General features: G+C 41.5%; 1 protein-coding gene across 3 annotated transcripts in view; it reads right to left on the bottom strand.

Annotated features, from left to right (window-relative positions):
• Window positions 1-25453, bottom strand: part of LOC126175153 (aftiphilin) — a 66657-nt gene that overhangs the window by 4690 nt on the left and 36514 nt on the right. The window contains exons 5-7 of one of the 3 annotated variants that reach the window (XM_049921734.1): window positions 23484-23648; window positions 18896-18956; window positions 4980-5072 (exon numbers count right to left, since the gene is read on the bottom strand). In XM_049921734.1, coding sequence (XP_049777691.1) covers window positions 4980-5072; window positions 18896-18956; window positions 23484-23648 — 319 coding nt within the window. Of the gene's footprint in view, window positions 1-1251; window positions 1327-4979; window positions 5073-18895; window positions 18957-23483; window positions 23649-25453 lie in introns of all 3 variants that reach the window. The other 2 variants (XM_049921752.1, XM_049921743.1) reach the window with 2 other exon arrangements.

Below are 25453 nucleotides of genomic sequence, written 5' to 3'. Positions count from 1 at the left end.
TTCAAATGGGATTTTTCTCACAACCACTTATGTTTTGTTTCAATATAGAATTAACTCCTTGGAGCTCACCCATCTAGTGATGTTTCTTTCTGATTCTTCCTTTACTCATTGATCTGCTGTCCACTCTGTTTTGTGTAATTCTAAAGTTTTGCAATCAGAGTAGATAGCATAATTTGTGTCCTTCGTATGTCTGGCCACCAACTCAACCATAATTGTCCAGCATCATGCTGGTGATCTCAACTGTATTGTCCAGCATCATGCCAGTGTCAACCCGAGCAACCATTCATTTTCTTATCATTTTTCTGTTTTAAATGCATAAATTCATTCTCAAATCGTTTTATAACCTCGGTGCTTATGTGCCATGAGTAATTTTTACACACTGTTTCAATAAATATTATTTTACCAGATCAAACTATTATTCAGTGACCATTTAAGTAAATTATTCAACTGAAATGTCCAGGTGCTCCTGCCAATGAGCAATGGGCGAGGTCCCTGACAAGTTCTGGAACTTATCAAACAACATTTTCCAATGTGCATGGCAGCTGATTTTTCAAGTAGCCTATTAGCTTCATGGGGGTAATCTATCGTTTATATTATCTGGGGTGACAGATTCAGCATCAGTCTAAACTGCACACCCATGGAACACCTGAAAAGCAAGAGGTTAAGTTCATAGCACACACGGTTCCTGGCACAGCTTTGAACAAAGAAGTACCTGGAGGAATGATTCTTCTTTGAGACACATGATCAAGTATATTTTAATGCCCAGGAAAGAATGAAAATATTTGTACAAAATGTAAAATACATAATATTATGAAAGAAATAAAGCAATATCAGAGAGAACAAAAAAAGAAAAAGTAGGCTGGACGGCAAATGAGAGAATAACTGAAACCAAACACCAATATGTATAAAAAAGGAAATTATGCTTGGGAAGCCTTAAGAAGAGGTGACTAGACCAATTCTGTCACAGCTCACTCAAATACACATGAAACATTTTGAGTCCTCTGCTTCTGTATTTTAACACACACTAAATACTGACAAAAATCAATTGCAACAAGAGGAAAGAATGTACAGGGTGACCCAAAAGTCCAATAACATTTGAAAATTCAATACTTCAATGAATAATGAAGGTAGAGGAGTAAAAATTGACGCACATACTTGAAATGACAGGAGGTTTTACTGAAACCAAAAACTGTACAAAATGGCCAACATATGGTACTTCGTATGATACAAAACAACAAATGCTCAACATACCTGTAGTCTATATATACGAAGACAGTAATTTTTTCTCGAAAGAACAGTTACTGTTGATGATCGTGCAGCTTTTCCCTGAAATAAATGATAACTAAATGAAAACCTCAGCTGCTGAGAGGTGTTGTTGATGTACCTCGATGTGGACAGCTGAAAATGTGTGCCCCGACGGACTCGAACCCGGGATCTCCTGCTTACATGGCAGATGCTCTATCCATCTGAGCCACCGAGGACACAGATGAATAGCGCGACTGCAGGGACTTATACCATGCACGTTTCCCGTGAGACTCACATTCCCAACTGTCCACAATTCTACATATGTATTGTACCTTATAGACATTTGCCCAACCACTCATTACTCATGCACGCTTTGGCGATTCCCGTAAGAGTTTTGGCAACCTGTGCGCATTCGCACAGACGAAGGTCAACGGCTAGGTAGCCTTTAACTATATATACGAAGACAATAACTTGTTCTCGAAAGAACAGTTACTGTTGATGACCGTGCAGCTTTTCCCTGGAATAAATGATAACTAACTGAAAACCTCAGCTGCTGAGAGGTGGTGTTGATATACCTCGATGTGGACAGCTGAAAATGTGTGCCTGTAGTCAATGGACAATGTTGTGAACAGCACTGTACAGCATACCAGTAGGTATGGTGAGGCATTCCCATTGGACATTGTCTTTTAGCATCCGTAATGAGGTTGGGCAACTGAGGTAGACTTTTAACTTGTGGCTAACCCACCACCTATTGACCAGTTTTTGCAATCTTTTGGTTTCAGTAAAACCCCATATAATTTCATGCATCTTGAACTTTACCTGTCTGTCTACATTATTCCATTAATTAGTGCATTTTCAAATGTTAATGAATTTTTGGGTCACCCTACATATAAGGTCAGTAGTGGCTAACCGAGGAGTGTCAATTAAAAGAAAATTAAGTGGTAAGTTATTTACATACACTGAATAACTAATTCAAAGTGAGTCATATAGATAATGTACAAGAAAACTGCCATACAAATTGGTGATTGCAAGACTGTGATTGTAGAGCAAAATGCAGAAGATAGATATCTAAGAAACTGGCAAGAGATTTTGTTCAGACACTGCTCCATTTCAGGCAGTGCATTTGAAGAATGTTACCGGTTCCTTTAATCGAATACTAATAAATTCATGAAGAACGGACAAGGATACCTCACAAGAAAGTGTACCGAAATACTGAAAAATTTCAACCGGGGGCACTAAGAGCAACGCCTAATATATCGACGCAATATACCTATAAAATTTCAGGAACTCGTTTCCAGAGGATTTACGAATAATCTTCAACTCACTGTTTATTTCTTCCATAAAGATTTAGTCTAATAATAGCTTGTACAATGCACATTTTCCATTTCTCAGGAATGGTACAAGGGAAGAGCCTCAGTGTATATCACAATGTAAGCTCTCCCCTCTACCGAGCAGTGAAAGAGTGGATTGCAGTGTGTAAACATATACTAAGAGTGCACGTCTCTCGCACAGGCCCAGACGAACAATTCAACTGTATCAGTAGCGAAGAAGGTGACACGGTGGGATCGACAGAAGAGAGAATTCTTCACTCACGAGTAAATATAACTACTGCCTTCCACAGTGACTACTGAAGACTGACACCATTAGTCCCCACCGAATAATCTTACAAAGTGTTAAGCCTACTGAACCGGACGACGGAAAACTTTCTGACACGAAAATGAGCATAGGATGTAAAAAAACAATACTGAAAGCCTCTCCTATGTGGATGTGAATCAGAGTCGAAAGACACGAGTTAAGAATAATTGTACAGAAAAGAACATCCTTCGGCAGATAAACAAAAACAAAATATTCGAGTGCAGGCTTTCTCGGCGAATTTTGTAGGTTGTCAGCCGAGAACTCTGGAGACCGGCCACACAAAGAAAGAAGACAGGCCGGATGAAGACTGGGCGACGGGCTATGCGTTCTGGCCACACGCAGCTCCTCCGACAGCCAACATCATCAGAATTCTCCACAAACATCAAGTGAAGACCGTTTTCCGCGCAGTGGGAATAATCGGAGACCTTCTCAGTTCAACGGAGGATCCACTAGTTCTGACGGCACTCGGCGTGTACGAGATCGGGTGCGAATGTGGGACGCGATATATATAGGCATCTTGCGGCGCCGCAACGAACTCGTCGGGCACGTACGCTCGGGTCGGACCGCCAAATCTGCCGTGGCGGAACGTAGTATTGACGAGAAGCGCACCTTTGATTTTGTGGACATGAAGAAAATATGCAGTACGGACAGATTTCGGGACTCGGTAATCGAAGAGTCCGTAGAAATACGGTTACACTACAATCTCATCGACTGCGACAGTGGCTACCGTCTCGGCACGGCCCGGGAGCCTGCGGACGGGAAAATCGGAGAAGGACATTCCGTCCCACCGAGGGCTGAGGACGGAGCGGATGGGGACAGACGCCGGAACGCTAACCCCGCACACGTGTCCCCCCCACCACCAGCCACTCCGAGCGCATCGGGCAATTCTGTGGGTGCGTGATTGGCCGGTGGCAGGAAGCGGAGAGTGGTCCAGCAGAGATATCGGCCCGTGAGCGACGGTATCCCAACACTTCACCTGAAGGTGGAGAAGCGTTCCGTCGAAACGCTGCTACGAGACGACGACGCTACTCGGCTGACGACCCGTGAAGACTTCATATATGAAAAACGAAATAGCAATATTACCTTCCTATCATAAATCTGCCTACTAAATGCAAAGAGTCCGTAAAACGTGGAAATGAAATGGAAAAAAGAATGATTAAATTGTTTCAAAAAGCTACAAAAAGGGTACTGCTTTAGTCGTACAGAAACATAAAAGCAGCAAGAAATGATGTGACAAATATAAACAACAAAAATGTTTATTTTTTATCAGATATAGAATATTTTAGTGATATACATTACCAAGTGAAATAGAATGGAGACAAATAACTATGTGTGGTTGTTTTTGCAATGGCATTCTGAAATATTCAGATAAGAAAATCGTACATGATACACATACATTATACAAGATGATGCTTGCAAAGATGAAAACAGCAACCAGTCACTGTCAATAACACTGTTTATTTACACAAACAACACTGTTACCAGTTGCATGCTGAGATGTTCATCTTCAGGCGGCTGTTCACGTTTAGATTACATTTGTTGTTATTTACATTAGTAGTTGGCTGTTTCCCCGTGTTACAGCAAAAGTTTCGACAAACTAGCATACATATATGCGGTATGTGGTTAATAAAAGTAAAGATCTAATTTATTTACTATTTTATACTACAATCGACCTTCTACTGTCAGATCAATTTCTTTATTTGACAAGTTGATGCATTAATAAGTATGAACACAAGTCGCAACCTTAATATTCTACTTTTATGTCTAATTATTAGAAAACAACTTCTGCAATACCACCAATAATTACTGCAGTCTAGTCTCATTTCCATAACACAATCTCTCTTTTTACCATCTCATCACACTAATTTAACAGGATCATCATACTCTCAATTGCCTACTTCCACTATAGAATCCTTCGGATGTAGATCAGTGTAAATATGGAACACATAAAACACTTCTTTTAATCTCCTGCATTCCAAGACAGAATTAAAAGCTGATTTTACATGCTGCATTAAAGAATCATGCATGGACATAACAGGAAGATCAAACAGGGTCATTGCAGTAAGCAAGCAGAACATAGCTGAAACACCAATACTCACTGCAGAACTCCCAAAGAGTGTCAGATGTGGAGGATGTTGTTAAGCTATCAAATGTGTTGAGACAGTCGAGGTCAAGCAGGGCTGACTGGCAGCCTGCTTCCATGACCAATTTAGTCAGCATAAACACAAGACAGACATCATTACCACACAATTATGGTAATAAACAAGGACAACCACTACAAATTGTTAAGATATGTTATATCTCTTACATGCAGTTCTTTATTTTTTAATGGAGCAAGAGACATACAAATCAAGCTCTAAAATTTATCAAGAGAATCACACTGCAAAGTAATTACAATTTTATGAATTTTAGCCATTCAACATAAATGATGAAAGAAGAGTGGGAAGGGGGGGAGGAAGCAGGACAATGGCAGAACAGTGCATCCTCTCCTTGCTGATTGAATTTTGCCTGTCTATAGATCACTGAGTTTTGATGCAAATGAGTACTAAATTTTCAGAAACAGACTGGACACAACAATATGGACGCAAGTTATTACACAACAACACTTATAGACAATGTTTTGAGTATGGAAACAGATTTGGGGGGGGGGTGCAAGAGGAGGGGGGAGAAACAGAGGGGAGGGTGAGGACTTCACTGAGCATACAGGATTAACAGCACAATCCAGAAGTTACACAGGATAAACTTCTCAATTACAGACAAATTAACTGACAGATTTGTAACGCGTGAATTTTTGCACACACAAGCTAAAGATGTAGGAATTTCAATACTACGTGCCCTGAGTACTATGGATCATCAGAAAGTAGTAGTTCCTTGTTGGCTTTCGATGGTCACCTTATAATTTAAAAAATTTGTATATCAAAAAACAGTGGATCCAAGCCTATGATCTTGAGAAAATGAATAATTTTCAAAATAAAATAAAGAAACCATCTATAATCATAAAGCAGTAACAGAACGGAAATCTAAACACAAAATTTATAATGTGGTTTTATTTGGCATCCTCAAATTGATGGATTGTGTGTGCACATGCACATTAAATAGGTTTCCTGCCTTTGACACCTGTGTGGCCAATACAAAAAGTGTGCAACACAGGAGAAAAATAGCATGATGGAACAAATTATGAAATGGATAGCAAATAACGCAGGAATATCCTTGCGTGGAGAGTATTTTTAACAATGGATGAAAATATAAAAAATTTCAGGCACAAGAGAAAGAACATAGATGAATTCATACAAAAAGTACCCATTTTTGCAAATGCTCCTAACTAAACTATTACATAAACTGGAGAGGGTAAAATAAAACCTCAATTTCACCACCTGAATTCAACTCCCACCAAGTTCAAAGGGCCTTATAACACCTACTCACAAATTACCCACAGCTGTGTGTCCCTGTCTTTGCAGCTCACAAGTTCGCATGCACTTGTTAGAAAATTAACTTTTCAAATTTCAATATAACAATAGACAAAAGCATCACAGCTTTATAACTTCATGAAATAATTGCTATTTGAAATTAGAAATGTCAACTGATTTTATACAAACAATGTCCATCAATATCATCATACTCAGCCATGACAAGACGATCTTCCTCTTAGTCTTTTCCCATGGACATTGTTATCATAATGTTCTTGACAGGTCCTACAGTGAGTCACTCTCTTCATATGACCAAACTGCCATATTTTCTATGGGTTGAGATTTACCCGCATGCTTTTTTCTAATGTGACAGTAGTCACATAATCTCATTCTTCATTTTATATTTCTTGTCCTTTTGAGCAAGACATTAGGAACTCCATTACTGTTTACTTGTTTGCTGCAGTAACTACAGCTGCTTCTTGACCATACATCAGTACAGATACGAGGTATTCTTTTGATGAAATATTTCAACTAGTTTCCTACTTATCTTCTTTGCCAGAAGGTAATCAGTAGGGCACTTGCCAACATGTTGCATCAAATGGTGCCTTTACTCAACTGCTAACCCAAGAACATACCATGAGTCAAATTCACAGGGAAAGGTGTCTAGTGGAGCGTGCAGAGACTAGACTGCAGACAGGAGCAGAGTCAGGAGGTTGTAGGGCAGGGAGGTGAGGGAAAAAGGAACAAACAAGGAGACGAGTAGGTAAAGATGGGCAGATGCATTGGCAGAGGGCTGCAAATAAACATATCGGAGATGAGAATGGGGAGGAGATGATAGGACAGAGGGAGTGAAAACTGTTGGGTGGAGGGTGTGGAGACAGTATGTTACCGTATGTTGAGGACAGGATAATTACGGGAGTGGAAAATGTGTTGTAAGCATAATTTCCACCTGCACAGTTCAGAAACACTGGTGGTGAACAGAAGGATCCAGATGACTTGGGTAGTGAAGTAGCAACTGAAATAGAGTGTGTTACGTTCAGCTGCACACTGTGCCACAAGGTTGTATACTTTGCTCCAGGTCACAGTTTGGCTGTGGTCATTTATACTGGCGGACAGCTGGTTGGTAGTCATACCAACATAAAAAGCTGTGAAATGATGGCAGAAGAGCTGGCAAATGACATGGAAGCTTTCACAGGTGGCCCGGCCCCTGATGGTGTCTGACAAACCTGTGACAGGACTGGAATAGGAAGTACTGGTTGTGTGGATTGGGTAGATTTTGCATCTGGATCTTCTAATTCTTATGGTAGGATGCTGTGGCTCCATCCACCCCTCTGTCCACATTGAACTCTGCAACCACCAACAGTACCTACATTTTGACAACTGTCATCCCTTTCACACCCAAAAATCCCTCCCATACAGCCTGGCTATTTGAGGACAGCATACCTGCAGTGGAAACAAAAACACCATTGCTCAGTATGCTGAGGGTCTCACCAAGGCCTTTACATACAGGCACTATCACGCAGACCTAGTCCGCAAACAGATCTCCTTGTCATTTCCCCTCACACCCCCAATCCTCCCACCACCAAAAAACAGCCACAAAGGAGTGTCCCCTTCATCACCCAGTACTATCCCAGACTGGAACAACTGAACCACACCCTTCGCCAGGGCTCTGATTACCTATCATCGTGTCCCAAAACAATGGACATCCTACCAGAGATATACTTCCCACCCCTCCTAAAGTGGTGTTCCATCACCCAACCAACCTCCACAACATCATATGCCATCCCTATGCCACTGCCAATTCCAATCCCTTGCCACAAGGATCACATCCCTGTGGAAGATCCAAAGCAAAACCAGCCCATTCCACCCAACTGGCACTTTCTATTCCAGTCCTGTCACAGATTTATCCTACCCGTCAGCGACTATGCCATCTGTGAAAGCAGCCTGTCATTTACCAGCTCTGCTGCAATCATTGCACAGCCTTTTATACTGGTATGACTACCAACCAGCTGCTCACCAGGATGAACGGCCACCTCCAAACTGTGGCCAAGAGCAAAGTATACCACACTGTGGCACAGCATGCAGCTGAACATAACACACTTTATTTCAATGGCTGCTTCACTATCCAAGCCATCCGGATACTTCCCTCTACCAATAGCTTTTCTGAATTGTGCAGATGAGAATGATTCTTCTCCACTCCTGTAATTATCCTGCCCTCAACATACAGTAACATACTGTCTCTGCACCTTCCACCCAACAGTTTCCACTCCTTCTGCTCTATCATCTCCTCCCCATTTTCTTCTGCCACACTTTATTTGCAGCCTTCTGACAGTGCATCCGCATATCTTTATCCATTCCTCTCTTTAATTATTCCTTTTGCCCACCTCCCCGCCCGACTATCTCCTGACACTGCGGTCTTCTTTATGGTAAGTAGCAAACCATCTTTTCTTACACTGTTCATATTTCTACCTGGAGTTTCCATTGTTTGATTTTTGCCGAATGCCTTTCTTCCATCCTAAAACCCTTTTATGTTTTCCTTAGTTACTCTTCTCTATAGCATTACTCGTCTCAGTGTCCATTCTCTCGGGTCTTTCCTGTGTTTATTTACCACTGCATCTACTCCCAAGCCACACTGTATCAACAACTGTCCACAAACAACACAGACTTCATGACCATGCAGATTGCTGATGCAGCATCTAATGTCCCACATTCTTTCCTCTGATAGTTAATTACATTTATTCCTATTGATCCCACTTCATCCCTCATCCTGGCATACTTTTAGAGTTTTGTTTTACACACATGCCAGGTGCCACATGAACTTTTAATCCTCGATTAAACCTCCCTCCCTCTCTCTTTGCTTATTGTGATATACACTACCATACTTCATCGTTCCTTTTCACCCACGTTTCTGTACGTTTTTAATGTATTTTTGTATAGTTTCATGTGGTTTCTTGCAGTTTCACATATTTTCACATATTTATGAATATTTTGACGTATCTGAGTATTTTGCATAGCTGTGCATGTTTCTGTGTTCTTTATGTATTTTTTACACATCTCTATGCAACTTTTAGCTTATCCAGTTCCTCTCACAACCATCAACATCTACATCTACAGAGTCCGCCAGAAAAATGTATACACACTGTCTGGCTCTATCGAGATATCAATATTGTCATTTGATTTGAGTTACGAGTGTGTTGTTGTATGGTCTTTGGTTCAACAGATGTTAGTACTTTCATCTCGGTATTGAGAAAACAAGATGGCTGTAGCACGTTTGACATCCAAGTAATGAAAATGTATTGTGAAGTGGCTTTTCAAGTTTGATAATGCCATTGAAGTGCAAAGTCAGTGGAAGTGAGAGTTTGAAACAGAACCACCTACCCGCCGAGCAATTAGTCCGCCGCTCGTGGTCTCGCTGTAGCATTCTCGCTTCCCGAGCACGGGGTCCCGGGTTCGATTCCCGGCGGGGTCAGGGATTTTCACCTGCCTTGAGATGACTGGGTGTTTGTGTTGTCCTCATCATTTCATCATCATCCAGAAACGTGGCGCAATTGGACTGAGCAAAGATTGGGTAATTGTACGGGCACTGATAACCACGCTGTTGAGCGCCCCACAAACCAAACATCATCATCATCATCATCATCATCATCATCATCATCATCATCGCAATTAAATGCATCATTGACAATTTACGTTGCTTGGAATGATTTGTGATATTCACAACGGAATATCAGGAAGACAGTATACAGCTACTAGTCCCTCTTCATCAGCTCTCATGTTAGAAACGTTTCTTAATCATCCACAGAAGTCTGCTATGCAATGTGCATGTGAAGTGGGAGTTAGCAGTAAAAGTGTATGAAGAATTCTGAAAGCTGCAAAGTGGAAAGTTTACATTCCACAAATACTGCACATGATTAATGATGATGATCCTGATTTTCGAATGCAATTTTGCAAATGTTATCAGCAAATGACAACTGATGACAAATAATTTGTGACGAAGGTAGTGTGGAGTGACGAGGCACAGTTTACACTTAACGGAACTGTGAATCGGCATTACAGTGTGTACTGGGCACCAGAAAATCTGCATGTTTATGTGGATGTAGTGGTCAATCCAACAGGGGTTCATGTGTGGTGTGGATTATCATCTAAGGGCTTCTTTGATGCTACTGTCACTGGAGAAGTGGACCTGGAAATGTTATGCACATCAATTTTACCAGGTATACATGCACTTTTTGGAGGTGATGAAGAGGTCTTCTACCAACAGGAGAGGAGGCCACCATACTACCACCTAACCGTACGAGCTTTCCTGGATGACAGTTTTCCGGGGCATTGGATTGGACAAAAAGAGGGCCCACTGAGTTCCCTCCATGGTCGCCAATCTAACACCTATGGACTTTTACTTGTGCGAAACTGTGAAAGATAACATCTACCAATGTAAGCCATGCACACTGGAGTAACTTCGCCAGGAGATTACGGCCAATGTGCAGCGATCTCCACTGTAACACTGACTGACTTAGATGCAGAAACTGCTTGCCTTTCTGTTATTTGTATAGCCACCAATGGTGAACATTTTGAACATTGAAAGTAACAATGTGCTAAACTGAAGGTTGTACAACAAGTGTGATCAATTATTAAATGTAAAATAAACAAATAAGTAATACTTTTCATTCCTTATAGTGTGTTTACATTTTTCTGTCGGACCCTATTTTGCCCATTTCTGTGTCATTCCCATTTCCTTTGCACCATTCCTGGCACAATGGACCCTTGCCCCATCTTTCTGCACCAGTCTAGAAAAATATCATTTTCTCTGACTGAAACCAAGTCCCACATCCTGTTTCCCAAATGCTCACTAAACCATGGAATCCCCCCAAATGCCCTAACTGTAAAGAGTCCTTTCTCTGGATCCCACCCCTCTTTCACCTTTTCAGATTCTGCCAATCTCTGCCCTGGCTCTCACGAACCTGGTACTGCAACCCATGGCACAGGCATCTCAGAACCGCCTCTGCTCCCTCCGCAAGATACTACTACTCTGTAATCCCCACTCCATACATCAATCTCTGAAACTGAATCCCTTGCTCTCCAGCACCTGGAAGAGCATTCCAGACACCACCTCCAAAAATTATCCAAGTTGCTGACATCCTGCTGCCGCCTCAGGGCATCACTATCCAACGTCTATCATATCCACAGTGTTCCTCCTTGTCCACCCCTCATAGCAGCTAACACCTGCCTTACTGACCTTTTCAACTTGCCACATCCCCTGAAACTCCCTAACAACCACCCACCAAATCCAGAGCCAACACAATCCCGTAACAGTGTTGTTAACCTTTCCATCAAAATCCCCAGCTCTACAAAAGTTACAATTCCATCCAGCGGCTTTACTTTTAGCCCTACACCCAAATTTAACCACGCTGGACTTGACGAAGGCCTACTTTCCTTCTCCTGATTCCTGCAATGTAAGCACTTCTTTGCCACCAACCCCTCCAGCCAAAACCACCCTAATTCCAACACTGAACCCTGCCTCTTGCAGTTTGTACCACCAGACAGTCACGATCCTCCCCCCCACCTCCCTTCCACCTTACCACCCACTGGTCACTTCCAGAAATTTCTTACCCCAAATTAGCCTCACCATCCTTCACCAGGTTCCTTCCTCAAAACACCAACCTTTCGGTAGAAAAAAGTACAGCTGTACACAACCTCAAACCAAATCCTGACCTAATCATCCTACCTGCAGACAAACGTTTTACAACTGTTGTTATGAACTGCCGGGACTATCTGGCAGAAGGCCTTCACCAATTGTCCAATTCCTCCACCTATAAACTTTGCCAGAATGATCCCATCCCATAAATCCAACACAAACTGCAACCCCTGCTTAAAGCCTTAGGCCTTTCCCAGAACATCATCCCTGAATCCATTTCCCTCATCATGCCTATGACGCCCCCAAAATCCACAAACCCAACAATCCTGGATGTCTCATTGTAGCTGGTTATTGTGTCCCAACTGAAAGAATTTCACCAGTGATTGACCAACACCTCCAATCAGTTCCCTGTGGTCTAGCCTACCACATCAAAGTCACCAACCACTTCCTTCACTGACTCTCCACCATCGGCACCCCTCTACCTCCTGGATCCCTACTCATCACTGTTGACACCACCTCCTTACACATCAACATCCCTTGTGCCCATGGTCTTACCGCTATTAACACTATCTTTCTCAACGTCCTTCAAACTCCAAACCCACTACAACATTCCTCAAACACCTTGCTAACTTCATCCTAACGTACAACTACTTCTCATTTGAAGGGAATGTATACAAAGAAATCTGCGGCACAGCCCACTGGCACCTGCATGGCATGCTCCTATGTCAACCTTTTTATGGGCCACCTAGACAAGACCTCCCTAGCCTCCCAAAACACCAAAACCTAGTCTGGTTCAGGTTCACTGATGATATCTTCATGATCTGGACTAGGGCCAAGCACCCCATCTTCGTTCCTTCACAACATCATCATCCGCTCTCACATTCGCTTCATGTGGTTCTCATCAACCCAGTCATGGTGTGTACGCGGACAAGGAAAAAAAATTCCCAGGTTTCTCTCGATTTCCCGGTTAAAAATACACTTTCTCCTGGGTGGAAACATAGTTTTTCCCTGTTAATTGACAGTATATTTTCTCTCAGAACTGTATAACTTATCAATGGTTATGGTTTTATACATGGATGTAGAATTTTCCGGCGCTTTAGAAAACGAAACTCAGAGGAAAAAACACCGTTTGGAAAGATGTTTGATGTGCAGTAACATGTACGCTGCATATTTTCGTATTACAATTTCCACCAAACACCGCATGTTACTTTTCGAACCATTGAAATTGAGATTACGATGCGTATTTGTAAGTCAATCATAGCTCATGTCACCTGATCTCGCCAGACGATGAGAGCAGATATTCAGAGCTTCGGACACGTGGTGTAATCAGCCAATAGCAACATCACTGTTAAGTACCGCGAACACACGAGCAGGAAAAGTTAATGGTTTAAATTAATATATATAATGTTGCTACAAGAAAAAGCTTTCACATATAATGTTGGTCTTTTATGTACGTATTACATTTCAAGATATATCACACAAATGTGCCAGTAAATTTTTTAATAACGACATAAAAGTGTGATCCTCTGGGATATAAATTATTCTACATTGCTCATCATCAAAGAGCTGATTTTTAAATGAGTCCCAGATTCCCAGTGAAGTAGGCATCAACCTGATATTAAGCTTTTCAATGTGGTTTCGGGATATAAATTTCCTTGGGTACCAGTACTTTATCTCATGTCTGTTTCTTTGTTATGGCATAATGCCATACGTGCTAGAAGATGAAAACGTACACTTGAAATGCACCGAACAGTTGAAACTAGTCAATAGTTTGAAATTACACCCTTTTTTTCAAATATATTGACTGCCTCAGCAGAAAAGATTAATAAAAGTCTTCACCAAACCGATAAAAAAAAACTTCATTGTTCTGTATGGCAATTAATGCTTGACTGTCAGAAAGGTGGAAATAAAATAAAATCTGAAAATAATAACATATTTTAGCCTTCCGTAATTATGTGAATGTATTTTAATTCACATGATAGCTCCCGGCCAAAGAAATCAATTTTGTTTTCATTTGACGTGAGTGCAGTAGACAAAGAGGAAACAGCAAAATCACTAAATGTAAACACGGGTACATGGAGACTATCCGCTTCCCGCTTCAAACTGCTCTGTGCATCAGATCCGTATCTACGGTATTTCCGAACCAGGGCAATAGTAGATAGTGGCGTCCCTCGAGCGTTTTGAGATAGGACGTCAAAAATTGAAAAAAAATCGAATTTTCAAAAATATGTTAATTTTGTAGCACAAATCTTTCTGAAGAGTCTGATACATAAAACACACATGTCCGAGGAATTGTAAGACATGTTATTTGATCTTAAGTGTGACAAAGTGCAGCGCCACACCTCTTCACACAGCATTCTTCTATTGCACATCACTGTATTTCGGTCTGTGGAATTGAAACATGTATATTTTGTACTGGTTGCCATCAAACTATATTCAGGACAGTTGAAATTTAAAAAAAAAAACTCTTCAGAAAATTTGCACTCTTTATCCCCTATTAGCTAACAACTTGATGCTTTGTGTGACATAAAATTAAGTATAGGATACATAAAACCAGTAAAGAGAAGAGACAAGCAAGAGAGTACACATTTCTTCAATCCTTGGCTCCTAGAATTTTTTTCTCTCTAATCTTGCTACAGCTTTACATGGTGTGCTTTCCTTTCTGCGAAAGGATCTGTTACCTCATCACAGTTCGTCAAACATTTTGCTACATGAAGAATCTAAATGTCGCTGTCTAATTCTGAAAAAGCTGTAATTACAAATAAGCCCAAGACTGGTGTGGTTTCTCGACCTGATTACCTGTATTTTGTCACTGTCTGCAAGATAAAACAAAACAGGCCTTTATAATACTGCAGCAATTGTAACAAACGCCAAATAAACGAGACTGTTTTGGCAAAATGGTCATTTTTATAACACGACAGAATATAATTCACAAAGTACCAATATCAAATGCCTATTAGGCCAACTACAATCAAAAAGCTTTACGTTAGGAAATAGTTTTACACTTCATTCATACGCTCCAGTTTCTCAAGCACGAGATCGAAAAGTAGTAGTGCGAAATTTTTATATAAATTTGGAATCGTCATATTCTTCCATAATTTAAGTGATGTCACCATTTCTTCTCCTTCCTCGTTCTAACAAACAATGTTGTCATCACTAAGTCTATATCTATTCCTGCCAGTGTCAAAGCTTATTCACCGGTTAACTTGACTAACTCTGCCAGAATCACCAGTTTAGTTATCCCGCGATTATTCTCCAGTTAGGCGTTATTACGTGTTCATACAACGCGTTTTCCGCACTACTTCGAGAATAGACCTTAAAGCGGCTGCTAGATGGAGACTGTACAACTGGCCCTTGCTAGTATATCGATCTGGCCAAAAATTTTCTGTCAAAATTTCATTTTCTTGGATACACCAAGAAGATAATGCATAATCTTTCTTACCTGTTATTCCTGCTATCCGTTTATTCGCACTCTGGTAGTCTGAATCTATGGATTTCGCTGGTAATCATAACAACGCTCATCATTTGCAAACCCAATCAGCCACATAATCGGACAGTAGTTGGCTTTCTTTCGTTCGGCTATACTCTGTTCAGCTCGTATAGCTCCTTTTGTCTGCAGGAAAGTTTACTTCTAGATGTGATGAGGATTCCACTGACAGAGACATCAGATAAACTATGCACGCATTCACAAATCAACTTATGATTCATTCAAAAATCAACTTAGAATGTGTTCAACAACGTTCAAAAACTGACAGGGACATGTTTCAAAGTCATACAAATAATCGATAGACCAACGTGCGCTGGATGCTAGGTGCTTTGTGAAACAAGGTTTTCTCCTCAGGAATATGAATTGCCCCCCCCCCCCCCCCACACACACACACACACATGCCTAGATCTAGGGCTGCTGCGCAATCTGGCAGCTTGGCCGCGCCAGTAAAATTCTTCCCGGTAGCACCTAGCTGTCCCCCCCCTTTTTTTTTTGTGGCTGCTTACACAGCCAACAGCCATGTTTCTATAGCCACAAGCGGAAGAAGATACTACTCAACTGCGCATGCGCATGATCCCACTTGTAACTGCTATACCAAATCTAATGTTAACAGTTGTGACACCATGCTCATCGGAGGCAATTCGTTGTTACGGAGCATTGCACAGTCTTCCTAAAGCCTTTGGTACATTTTGCTGTTGGCAGACGCTTGTATGAGCACTGTGTTTCGTTGCTGTATATGGCGCATTTCCTTTGCAATTTAAGTTTTACTTCAGTTTTTTCTCTTGTTCATGTTTTATTGCTGCAGTATTATTCTGCAGTAGCAGGATACAGTAATATCCTTTGTTAAGAGTATTGGTTCTTACCAGTCAAAATTACAAAAATTTATCTGAGAACAAAAACAATGAAAAATTCCCGGAATTCAAAAAAATTCCCAGGTTTTTCGCGATTTTCTCCCGGATGAAAAAATTCCCGGGTTTTTCCCGGTTGTCCCGGGTCGTAGACGCCCTGCCAGTGTGCCACTTTCCTAAATGTTGACCACCTCTTCTCTAATGGCTCCATCTGCACCTCTGTCCACATTAAACCCACCAACCTCCAACGGTAGCTGCATTTTGACAGCTATCATCCCTTTCTGGTGTGAAAGTCCCTCCCATAAAGCCTGGCTACATGGAGATAACATATCTGCAATGACAAAAACTCCTTTACTCATCATGCTGTGGGTCTCATCAAGGCCTTCACAGATAGGCACTATCATGCAGACCTAGTTTGCAAACAGATCTCCTTACCATTTCCCCTCACAACCCCAATCTTCCCATCTCCACCTAAAACCAGTCACAAAGAAGTGTCCCTTTCATCACCAAAAGTACCATCCCGGAGTGGAACAATGGAACCACAAGCTTCAACAGGACTTTGTCAAAGCATCGTGCCCTGAAATGAGGGCCATCATAACCAATGTACTTCCCACCCCTCCTTAAGGTGGTGTTCTGTAGCCCACCCCACCTCCATAACATCATAGGCCAACCCTATGCCACTCCCAATTCCAACCCCTTGTCACAAGGATCACATCCCTGTGGAAGATCCAGGTGCAAATCCTGCCCAATCCACCCACCCAGCACTTTCATTTCCAGTCCTGTCACAGATTTATTCCACCCCATCAGGAACTATGTCACCTGTGAAAGCAACCATGTCATTTACCAACTCTGCTGCAATCGTTACACAGCCTTTTATACTGGTATGACTACCAACCAGCTGCTCACCAGGATGAATGGCCACTGCCAAACTGTGGCCAAGAGCAAAGTATACCACCCTGTGGCACAGCATGCAGCTGAACATAACACACTTTATTTGAATGGCTGCTTCATTACCCAAGCCATCTAGATCCTTCCCTCCACCACTAGCTTTTCTGAACTGCACACATGGGAATGATTCTTACAATACATTCTCCACTCCTGTAATTATACTGCCCTCAACCTACGGTAACATACTGTGTCCACACCCTCAACCCAACAGTTTCCACCCCTTCTGCCCTATCATCTCCTTCCCTTTTTCTTCTCCCACCCTGTTTATTTGCAGCCTTCTGACAATGCATCCACATATCTTTATCTATTCCTCTCTTCGTTTGTTCCTTTCCCCCCACCTCCCTGCCCCACAATCTCCTGACGCTGCGCCAGTCAGCAGTCTAGTACCTGCCTGCACATTCCGCCAGACAGTGATTGTCTCTCTTCCCACCTGTACACTACTATCCCTTCCCTTCCCCACCCCTTCCAGAGTGTTGCTGCTTGCATCTCACATGGTGATGCATTCCAGCCTGAGATGCTGGAGTTGGTAGTCATGTGTGCGTGACGTGTGCTTGTTTGTTTGTTTGTTTGTTTGTGTGTGTGTGTGTGTGTGTGTGTGTGTGTGTGTGTGTGTGTGTGTGTGTGTGTATATGTGTGTGTGTTTACTGTAAACACAAAGGCTGTAGCCGACAGCTATATGTGAGTGCCTTTTAAAAAATTGGGCCTGTCTCAAACTTGATATGTCTTCTTTACGGTAACTAGCAATCTTATCTTCTCCTACATTGTTGATATTCCTACCTAGCATTTCCACAGCTTGATTACAGGGAAAGGTGATACTCTCATAAAGTTATGAAGTAGGTTTTATACAGACTGATCTACGAGGCTCAAAGTGTCTGAGATAATACATGATAGGATTATAAGCTCTTTGTATTTTCTTGTTAAACTCTTAATACACAGTATTATTAAATTAATCAATGCTATGCAAGTACTGGAAGCTGGTCAAAATATCTATATATTTGTAAGAGGGATGGCTAGAGTGTTCTAAACCAAGACCAAACCAACTGTTTCAGTTCATTTTTTACAAATTCTTCAAGCCAAAGAGCTAATTAGTTTCTCTATTTACATCTTACATCACAGGCACAAGACTTTGACTTTTTTAAATCTTTATGCATTATTATGACAAGGATGAAGAGATGTGGCAATATACAACTTCTTTGGTGGAATCCACTCTTCAATTCTAATCAATCTGGTACTCCATTCTGGGATTGTACATTGTTCCTGGTGTTCTTGAGTAACTCTTACTGTGGTGTTATGAAACCTTCTTACACAAATTCCTAATGGAAAGAAGCAGGGGATTCTAGGGTTGAATACAGTGTGTGTTCCATAACCATGATAGTAGTCACAAAGAATCTATTTTAACCTCGAAAAGTTACAGTAAATGGGTTCTATGTTACACATCAGCTCAGCAGTGGTGGCTAAAAACTCAATTTGAAGATGGATTACTAGACCTGTTGCTAAGCACTCTTCAAATAGCTACACAGAAAATATTTACAGAGCAAAGTCAGTGAAGAACAAGCTACATACAAATTAGTAAACCTGAAACTATCCTAATGACAGACGGCATAAAATTATCACTCATATAAGTTTCTTTAAAAAGTCACAATGTTTGTTAACCAATAATACTATGAATTTGATATGATAAGTAAATACTTACCGTCAAGGGGGTTAACCAGTCCACTACTTGTCCAGTCAAACTGAGCTGCAGGAACAGCATCCTGTAAAATATTACATAAATGTTTGACTGTCAGTAACTTGACACAGGCAACACTGATATATGGGTTGTCAAACAGTTTTTAATACAATAAATCATATTAGTGAATCAGAAGTTACTGTGCCTACCTCTGATTCCATTCCTAAGATTGTTATCTGTATACATATCTGATACCTCTGTGTGTGTCTTGATACTCCAATTGTGATTAAGCATCTATCCAAATGTCTTCAAATGCAACATACACCACAAGCTTCTTTTAAGCTTCTCTCTAGTCCCCACTTTTTTTCCTTTCTTGGTTCTGTTTTGATGCAGTCTGCCATGTTTTCCCCTCCTGTGCTAATTGCTTCATCTGAGAGACACATTGCTAACACCAGAGAAACTCCTCTGGCACTGCACTGCTACTTGTTCCTACTTCTCTGTGAAACTTTCATCTTCCATGTTCACCTCACCTGTTTCACAGAAGACTACTACATATCACAGTTGGACCACAGTGCCTGGAGAATATTGTGTGCAACCCCCACCCCCTCCAAATTTTAAAGATATCTACTGTGTTTAACGTATTGTTGAAGGTTAGTCTTCACTCACCTTTTAAACTCCAGTTAGAGTAATAAAATAGGCCTACTGGTGTGAACAAAAGAAATTAAGGACAAACAGAGTCTTAGAAGCAGGTGGACTTCTATATCATTTTCTCTCTTTTTTTTTAATTATGAATGAAATTCAGAACTAAGATATATTACTGATGACAATACAATAAGGCCACAGTATTTGCTGTGTCTGAGGTTAGTCTCAACAGAATGTACAATACAATATTAATTTCTGGAGGGGGCCAACAAAAGAATATGCTCTCACATTGAAACACAAGCAAGTAACTAGAATGTTTTGAAAGGAAAAGGGCGTTTTGTTGGTTGTTTGGGACAGATAAGGAATAAAACAGTGGGGTCATCATGGGACCCTCTATCAGGAATTAATGACCTCAGCCACAATTTTGATCAATTTGAAAGATGATGTAGGAGTAGTAAAATACAGGTGCTGAAAGCAATATTAATGCCAGTGATGAGGAATAATTGAATGAGGAGTAAAAGCATGTGAGTAGGATCAATCTACAGGCTACAAAGCAGACAAGCCCCCTCCCTCAGCTCATTGCAGCAACAGGCACCTTATCCACGTTTGACACCTCGCTGAACCAATGCAGAGCTAAGATGACAATGGAATAAATAATTCCTTCTAGTTAGATGGAGCAGATATGCATACAGTAAAAATTGAATAGCTAGAAACATAATGAACATCAGTAGGACCAGTAATACTAAAACAAGGCGAGAGAAATACTCACATCACATTCAGTCTAGTGTCCCCTCTGGGCTTAGCATTTGTTGGAATGTGTCCCACCCCCGATCCATTATTGTCAAACAGTTAAAGACGGGAATAGAACTCACTCTCTCTCAGAGGAAGTATAAAAACCTGTTCCTTCATCGTCAGCTATTATCAAAGATAAGGAATCCTTAAGGTTGTGCCTCTGTTGGAGTGCAATAATGAAGGGGCACTCTTAGAAAAATAAAACAGGTTGCAACAGAAGAAAAGGCTAACTGCATCTTAAAGTAATTATACAAAGAGTAAAAGACGGTGGTTGCTGGAGGGGGTATGGTTGATGGCCATCTGGGCCCAGCTTGTGGAAGGAGACATTCCAATCCCAACCACACAGACTTCACCCTGCAAGCAGTTTAAAACATTAGATGCAAGAATAAAACTAATCTCTCAGAGCAAATAAAAAACCAGTTCAAGTGTCTCTATATTGTTCACCACCATTACGCAAAGAATGTGGAGACCATGTTTGGCAAGGAGAGCACAATGAGAGGGCATTCCACCAGAATGTGAGCTACTGTCTATAAGGCTTCACAACCACAAATAGGGGGTGGTTCATTACATGAAATAAAACTGTGGCTCAGTCTGGTATAACTGATGCTAAGGTGACAGGGCAGTGAACTCCTTCCGGAAGGAATGGAAGGAGGAGTGCAAAGTAGCTGATGTTTCCTTGATAGTGCAGAGTTTTCTTTAGAGGGGACATTTGCAAGTATAGGTCTCACCTGCACCCATAAGCAACCTCAAATCATTGCCTGTGATCATCAAAGTGAATGTTGGGTGAGTAATCATTTCTCTAGCCAAATGGCTAACCAGTTCATTTCCAGTATACTCACATGTGTTGGGACCCAGTGGAAGACAACCGAACATCTAGTATGACAAAGGACATATGGAAAATTGTGAATTCCAGATATAAGAGGATGACAAGAATAACACTGATCAATAGCCTGCTGATCTCTCATTGTGTAACAACACATTAAAACTAGTTTGAGTTGGGTCTGTTTAACAAGATGTAGGACACTTTTAATGTCTCTTATCTTCACCAAAAAATCTACATCTTCCCTGTAAGAATGCTGTTGCTAACAGATGAGAGATATAAAAGCATACCCAGTCCTATCAACAACATGCAAGGACTGCGTATCCAAACACAGTTCTTGGACAGGATGAACAGCACTATGGCAACAGAAACGCGTGACTTGCATTTTCACTGGAGAAAACTAGACGCCATGGGAAAGAGTCCAAGTGGAAGTCTCCAGATAGCTCCTTGGAGAAGGTATTCAGCCAAGGCTACAGACAGAGCAATACCAAATAGAGAGGTCGTTGACATACTACTCAGGGGTAACCACTGGTCCATTACAGGTCATTAGCCCATGGACGGCAATAAGGAAAACACTTGCATGGAGCTCTGGCCAATGCTGTTCTCTTGGACTAGTGAGAACAGAGTGATGTATCCATTCCAACTCAAAACAAGTGATGCAATAAAAACTGATGAATAAAATTTGGTAGGGGGACTAGAAAGTCCCAGTCGTGGAGGAGGTGTACAATATGATGACATCAAGTGGTGGTCTTACACCTTATGAATGTCAAAAAAAACTGCAAAGAGATGCTGACATTTAGAAAAAGCCTGTAGGATTACTGTTTCCAACTTTAGCCATATAGGTGGTTGATTGCTCCCCCTGAAACCACACTGATAGGCAGCCAGAGGCTCCCACAATTCGATACCCCAGCATAATTGTCGAGCTATTATCCATTCAAGGAATTTTTGGAGGTTAATCAGTTCGTAGCTATTGATGGACATAAGCTTTTTAACTGATTTAAGTATCAGGATGATGGCAGTTTGCCTACACTGCAAACAGAAAACATCTTTGAGCCAAATGTGACTGAAGACCCTGAGTATATGGAGTCTGTGAGCCACATTCAAATGTTTGATCATCTAATTATGAAACAAATTAGGGCTTGGGGCCATATTGAATAATGAGTTGAAAGCCTGAACCAATTCCCAGTTCATTATAAAGTTCAGGGTTATGGCGGCAAGAGGGAAAGGATGCAGGGATGACTTCAACTTGTCATTTGTGTGTTAAAAGCATAGCCAGGTAAGAAGTGGACACTTATGTTGTTGGAAAGAGGGTTGTGAGGTGTTCAGCAAGAACTGATGCAGCAGTAGAAATACCACCATGAAGGAGGAGACCAGGAACAGTTGCTGATATTTTGTAGCCAAGTAGACCTTGGAGTTTGGCACTGGGGTGAAGAGAGACACTTTTCTAAGGAAGAGATGTAGCACTCCATGGATTCCTTCTTACGCATTTAATTCCATAGCGAGTCTTTGCAGAGAGTTGCTTAAAAGTGATTAGGGCAGCTTGAGGAGGATGTTGCTTGAGACATTGCAGGGTCCTTCAACAGTCCTGAACAGCTGTTGCAATGTTTTTAGCCCACTATTGTATCAGCTGCCAATGGCTGGGGCTCCCAGAAATGGGGATAAGTGTTCCAGTGCTATGAGTGACGGCACTGGAGATATCTCCAACAACCTTGTTGATACATTCTAATGAAGCTAACAGTAGATGTATACAACTACCAGTTGGCCCTTTGGACAGCCCAACAAGGCAACAGGTCTGGCAGGCAGTGACAGGATACTGGAGAGTGATCACTATCCTGAAGAAGTTGATTAATCAGAAGACTTCTACCAGATGACAGGGTAGTTCCCCATAGGATGGTGTACACTATAGTCCCCAAGTAGGAGAATGGGGGAGGGGGAATGGGGGGGGGGGGGGGACAGAATTATCAAATTAAAGTGGCCATCTCAAAGTACACTTATCCGTTGTAGGGATAGGAGCTGAAGAATATGGGCAACCTTGGGATGAGCAGTTCATGGCTCATTTAACCAATGGCTGGTGTTGGGTCACTGGTCTGTAGATTTCTAGGAAGCCGTTTCCATATGTGAGTACCACAAGTCAATACCAAAACTCGAGCTGCTGCCAATGACCTGGCCACAGAAGTGGCACTTCACTTCATTAAATGCACTATTTACAATGTTGCAATTGTACGCATGTGTTTTCTGCCACATAACACAAAACTTTTAGAATTTTGTTTCCCATTACTCAACCCACATCAAACTGCCAATAAATCTAAAATACAAACTGTTCATCTGTAACTTACATAACTGAAAACTTGAACATACCTCAGACAAAGAATTAACAGTCTCCACTGCAGATGTCTGTGGATCTGGCTTCGCAGATGGTGATACAGGTGAGCTGATACTGGAAGCTCGCACTGGCTCCAGTGGGCTGAATCCCAAATTAGCAGCAAATCTTGGTACAGAAGCATTCCAGCGTGGGCCAAAGAGCTGCAAAGATAAATAAGTCACTATTAAGACACACAAGACCTGGACATAATTTCATGTCCATATTGTTGTGTGTACTCCTATTACATCAAGTCCCCCTGTGGCCAAAATTTGCCTTGGTCAACTCCAACCATCACTTTTGCCACAGCAAATTTTTTTGAATGCTATCTTTCACTACCGCACTTAACACAAATTCAGAAAATCTGTTAATGGACATTTATAATGAAACAGTACATAATAACCTATAAACTACTTGTACAAGAGAACAGAACAACAGAATATATGAAAAAAGAAAAGAATCTAAATTCTGGCTATGAAGACATTTCTAGCAGAAATCTTTTGCTGACTTGATAGGATTATGATTAAGCTATATTTGTAAGTAATCAATGACTTGGGGCACATAGCCTGGCAGACTTAAGCATGCTTTAGTAACATGAGTCTATGAAACTGGAAATAAGCAAACTGCCTCTATAATAGACCTTGCTCACTCCTTCCACTCTTTCCACATGTGTTTGAGCGAGTTGCTTGTAACAGAATACTGACTGATTTAGCCAAAAAGAATTTGTTAACTCGCTCTGGTACTGGCTTCTGTAAAAGATTATCCACAGGGAAAGCAATACAAGACCTCACAAACAAAGCATTAGCAGAACTCGGCAAGAAAAGTTATACAGTTGGTGTATTTTGTGACCTTATCAAAGTATTTCATTGTGTTGATCACAAGATTCTACTTAGCACACTGAAGTGCCACAATATTAATGGTATCTGTCTTGCAGAGATGGAGCTTATCTTCATAACAGAATGCAGAGGATCTAATTGACAGGCTATGTCACAGTTATGAAACTAACCCGTAATGGGGGAATATAACATGTGAGGTCCCCCAAGGATTGGTACAAGGCCCACTGTTCTTGACCTACATAAATGATCCAGAATGAGATTTTCACTCTGCAGCAGTGTGTGTGTTGATATGAAACTTCCTGGTAGATTAAAACTGTATGCCGGTCCGAGACTCGAACTCAGGACCTTTGCCTTTCGCGGGCAAGTGCTCTACCAACTGAGCTACCCAAGCACGACTCGCACCCCGTCCTCACAGCTTTACTTCCGCCAGTACCTTGTCTCCTACCTTCCAAACTTAACAGAAGTTCTCCTGCGAACCTTGCAGAACTAGCACCCCTGAAAGAAAGGATATTGCGGAGACATGGCTTAGCCACAGCCTGGGGGATGTTTCCAGAATGAGGTCCCGAGTTCGAGTCTCGGTCTGGCACACAGTTTTAATCTGCCAGGAAGTTTCTATCAGCGCACAGGAAGTTTCATATCAGCGCACAGGAAGTTTCATATCAGAGCACACTCCGCTGCAGAGTGAAAATCTTATTCTGGAAACATCCCCCAGGCTGTGGCTAAGCCATGTCTCTGCAATATCCTTTCTTTCAGGAGTGCTAATTCTGCAAGGTTCGCAGGAGAACTTCTGTTAAGTTTGGAAGGTAGGAGACAAGGTACTGGCGGAAGTAAAGCTGTGAGGGCGGAGTGTGAGTCGTGCTTGGGTAGCTCAGTTGGTAGAGCACTCGCCCGCGAAAGGCAAAGGTCCTGAGTTCGAGTCTCGGACCGGCATACAGTTTTAATCTGCCAGGAAGTTTTACATAAATGATCTCCCAATGAATTTAAAGGGTGATTCATAAAACTGTAATGCTTTCTGATGACACAGAGACACTAAGACGTGACAAGATTTGTACCATGCAATTCAAACTAGCAATAATAGCCTGTTATCACCCAAAGTAGACATCAATGGTCATCCCATTAATAAAACATCATAT

The sequence above is a fragment of the Schistocerca cancellata genome, chromosome 1, assembly GCF_023864275.1.
Source record: "Schistocerca cancellata isolate TAMUIC-IGC-003103 chromosome 1, iqSchCanc2.1, whole genome shotgun sequence".
Classification (NCBI taxonomy): Eukaryota; Metazoa; Arthropoda; class Insecta; order Orthoptera; family Acrididae; genus Schistocerca; species Schistocerca cancellata.
Note: the sequence above shows the minus strand (reverse complement) of the source record. Positions and strands in the feature narration are given on the sequence as shown.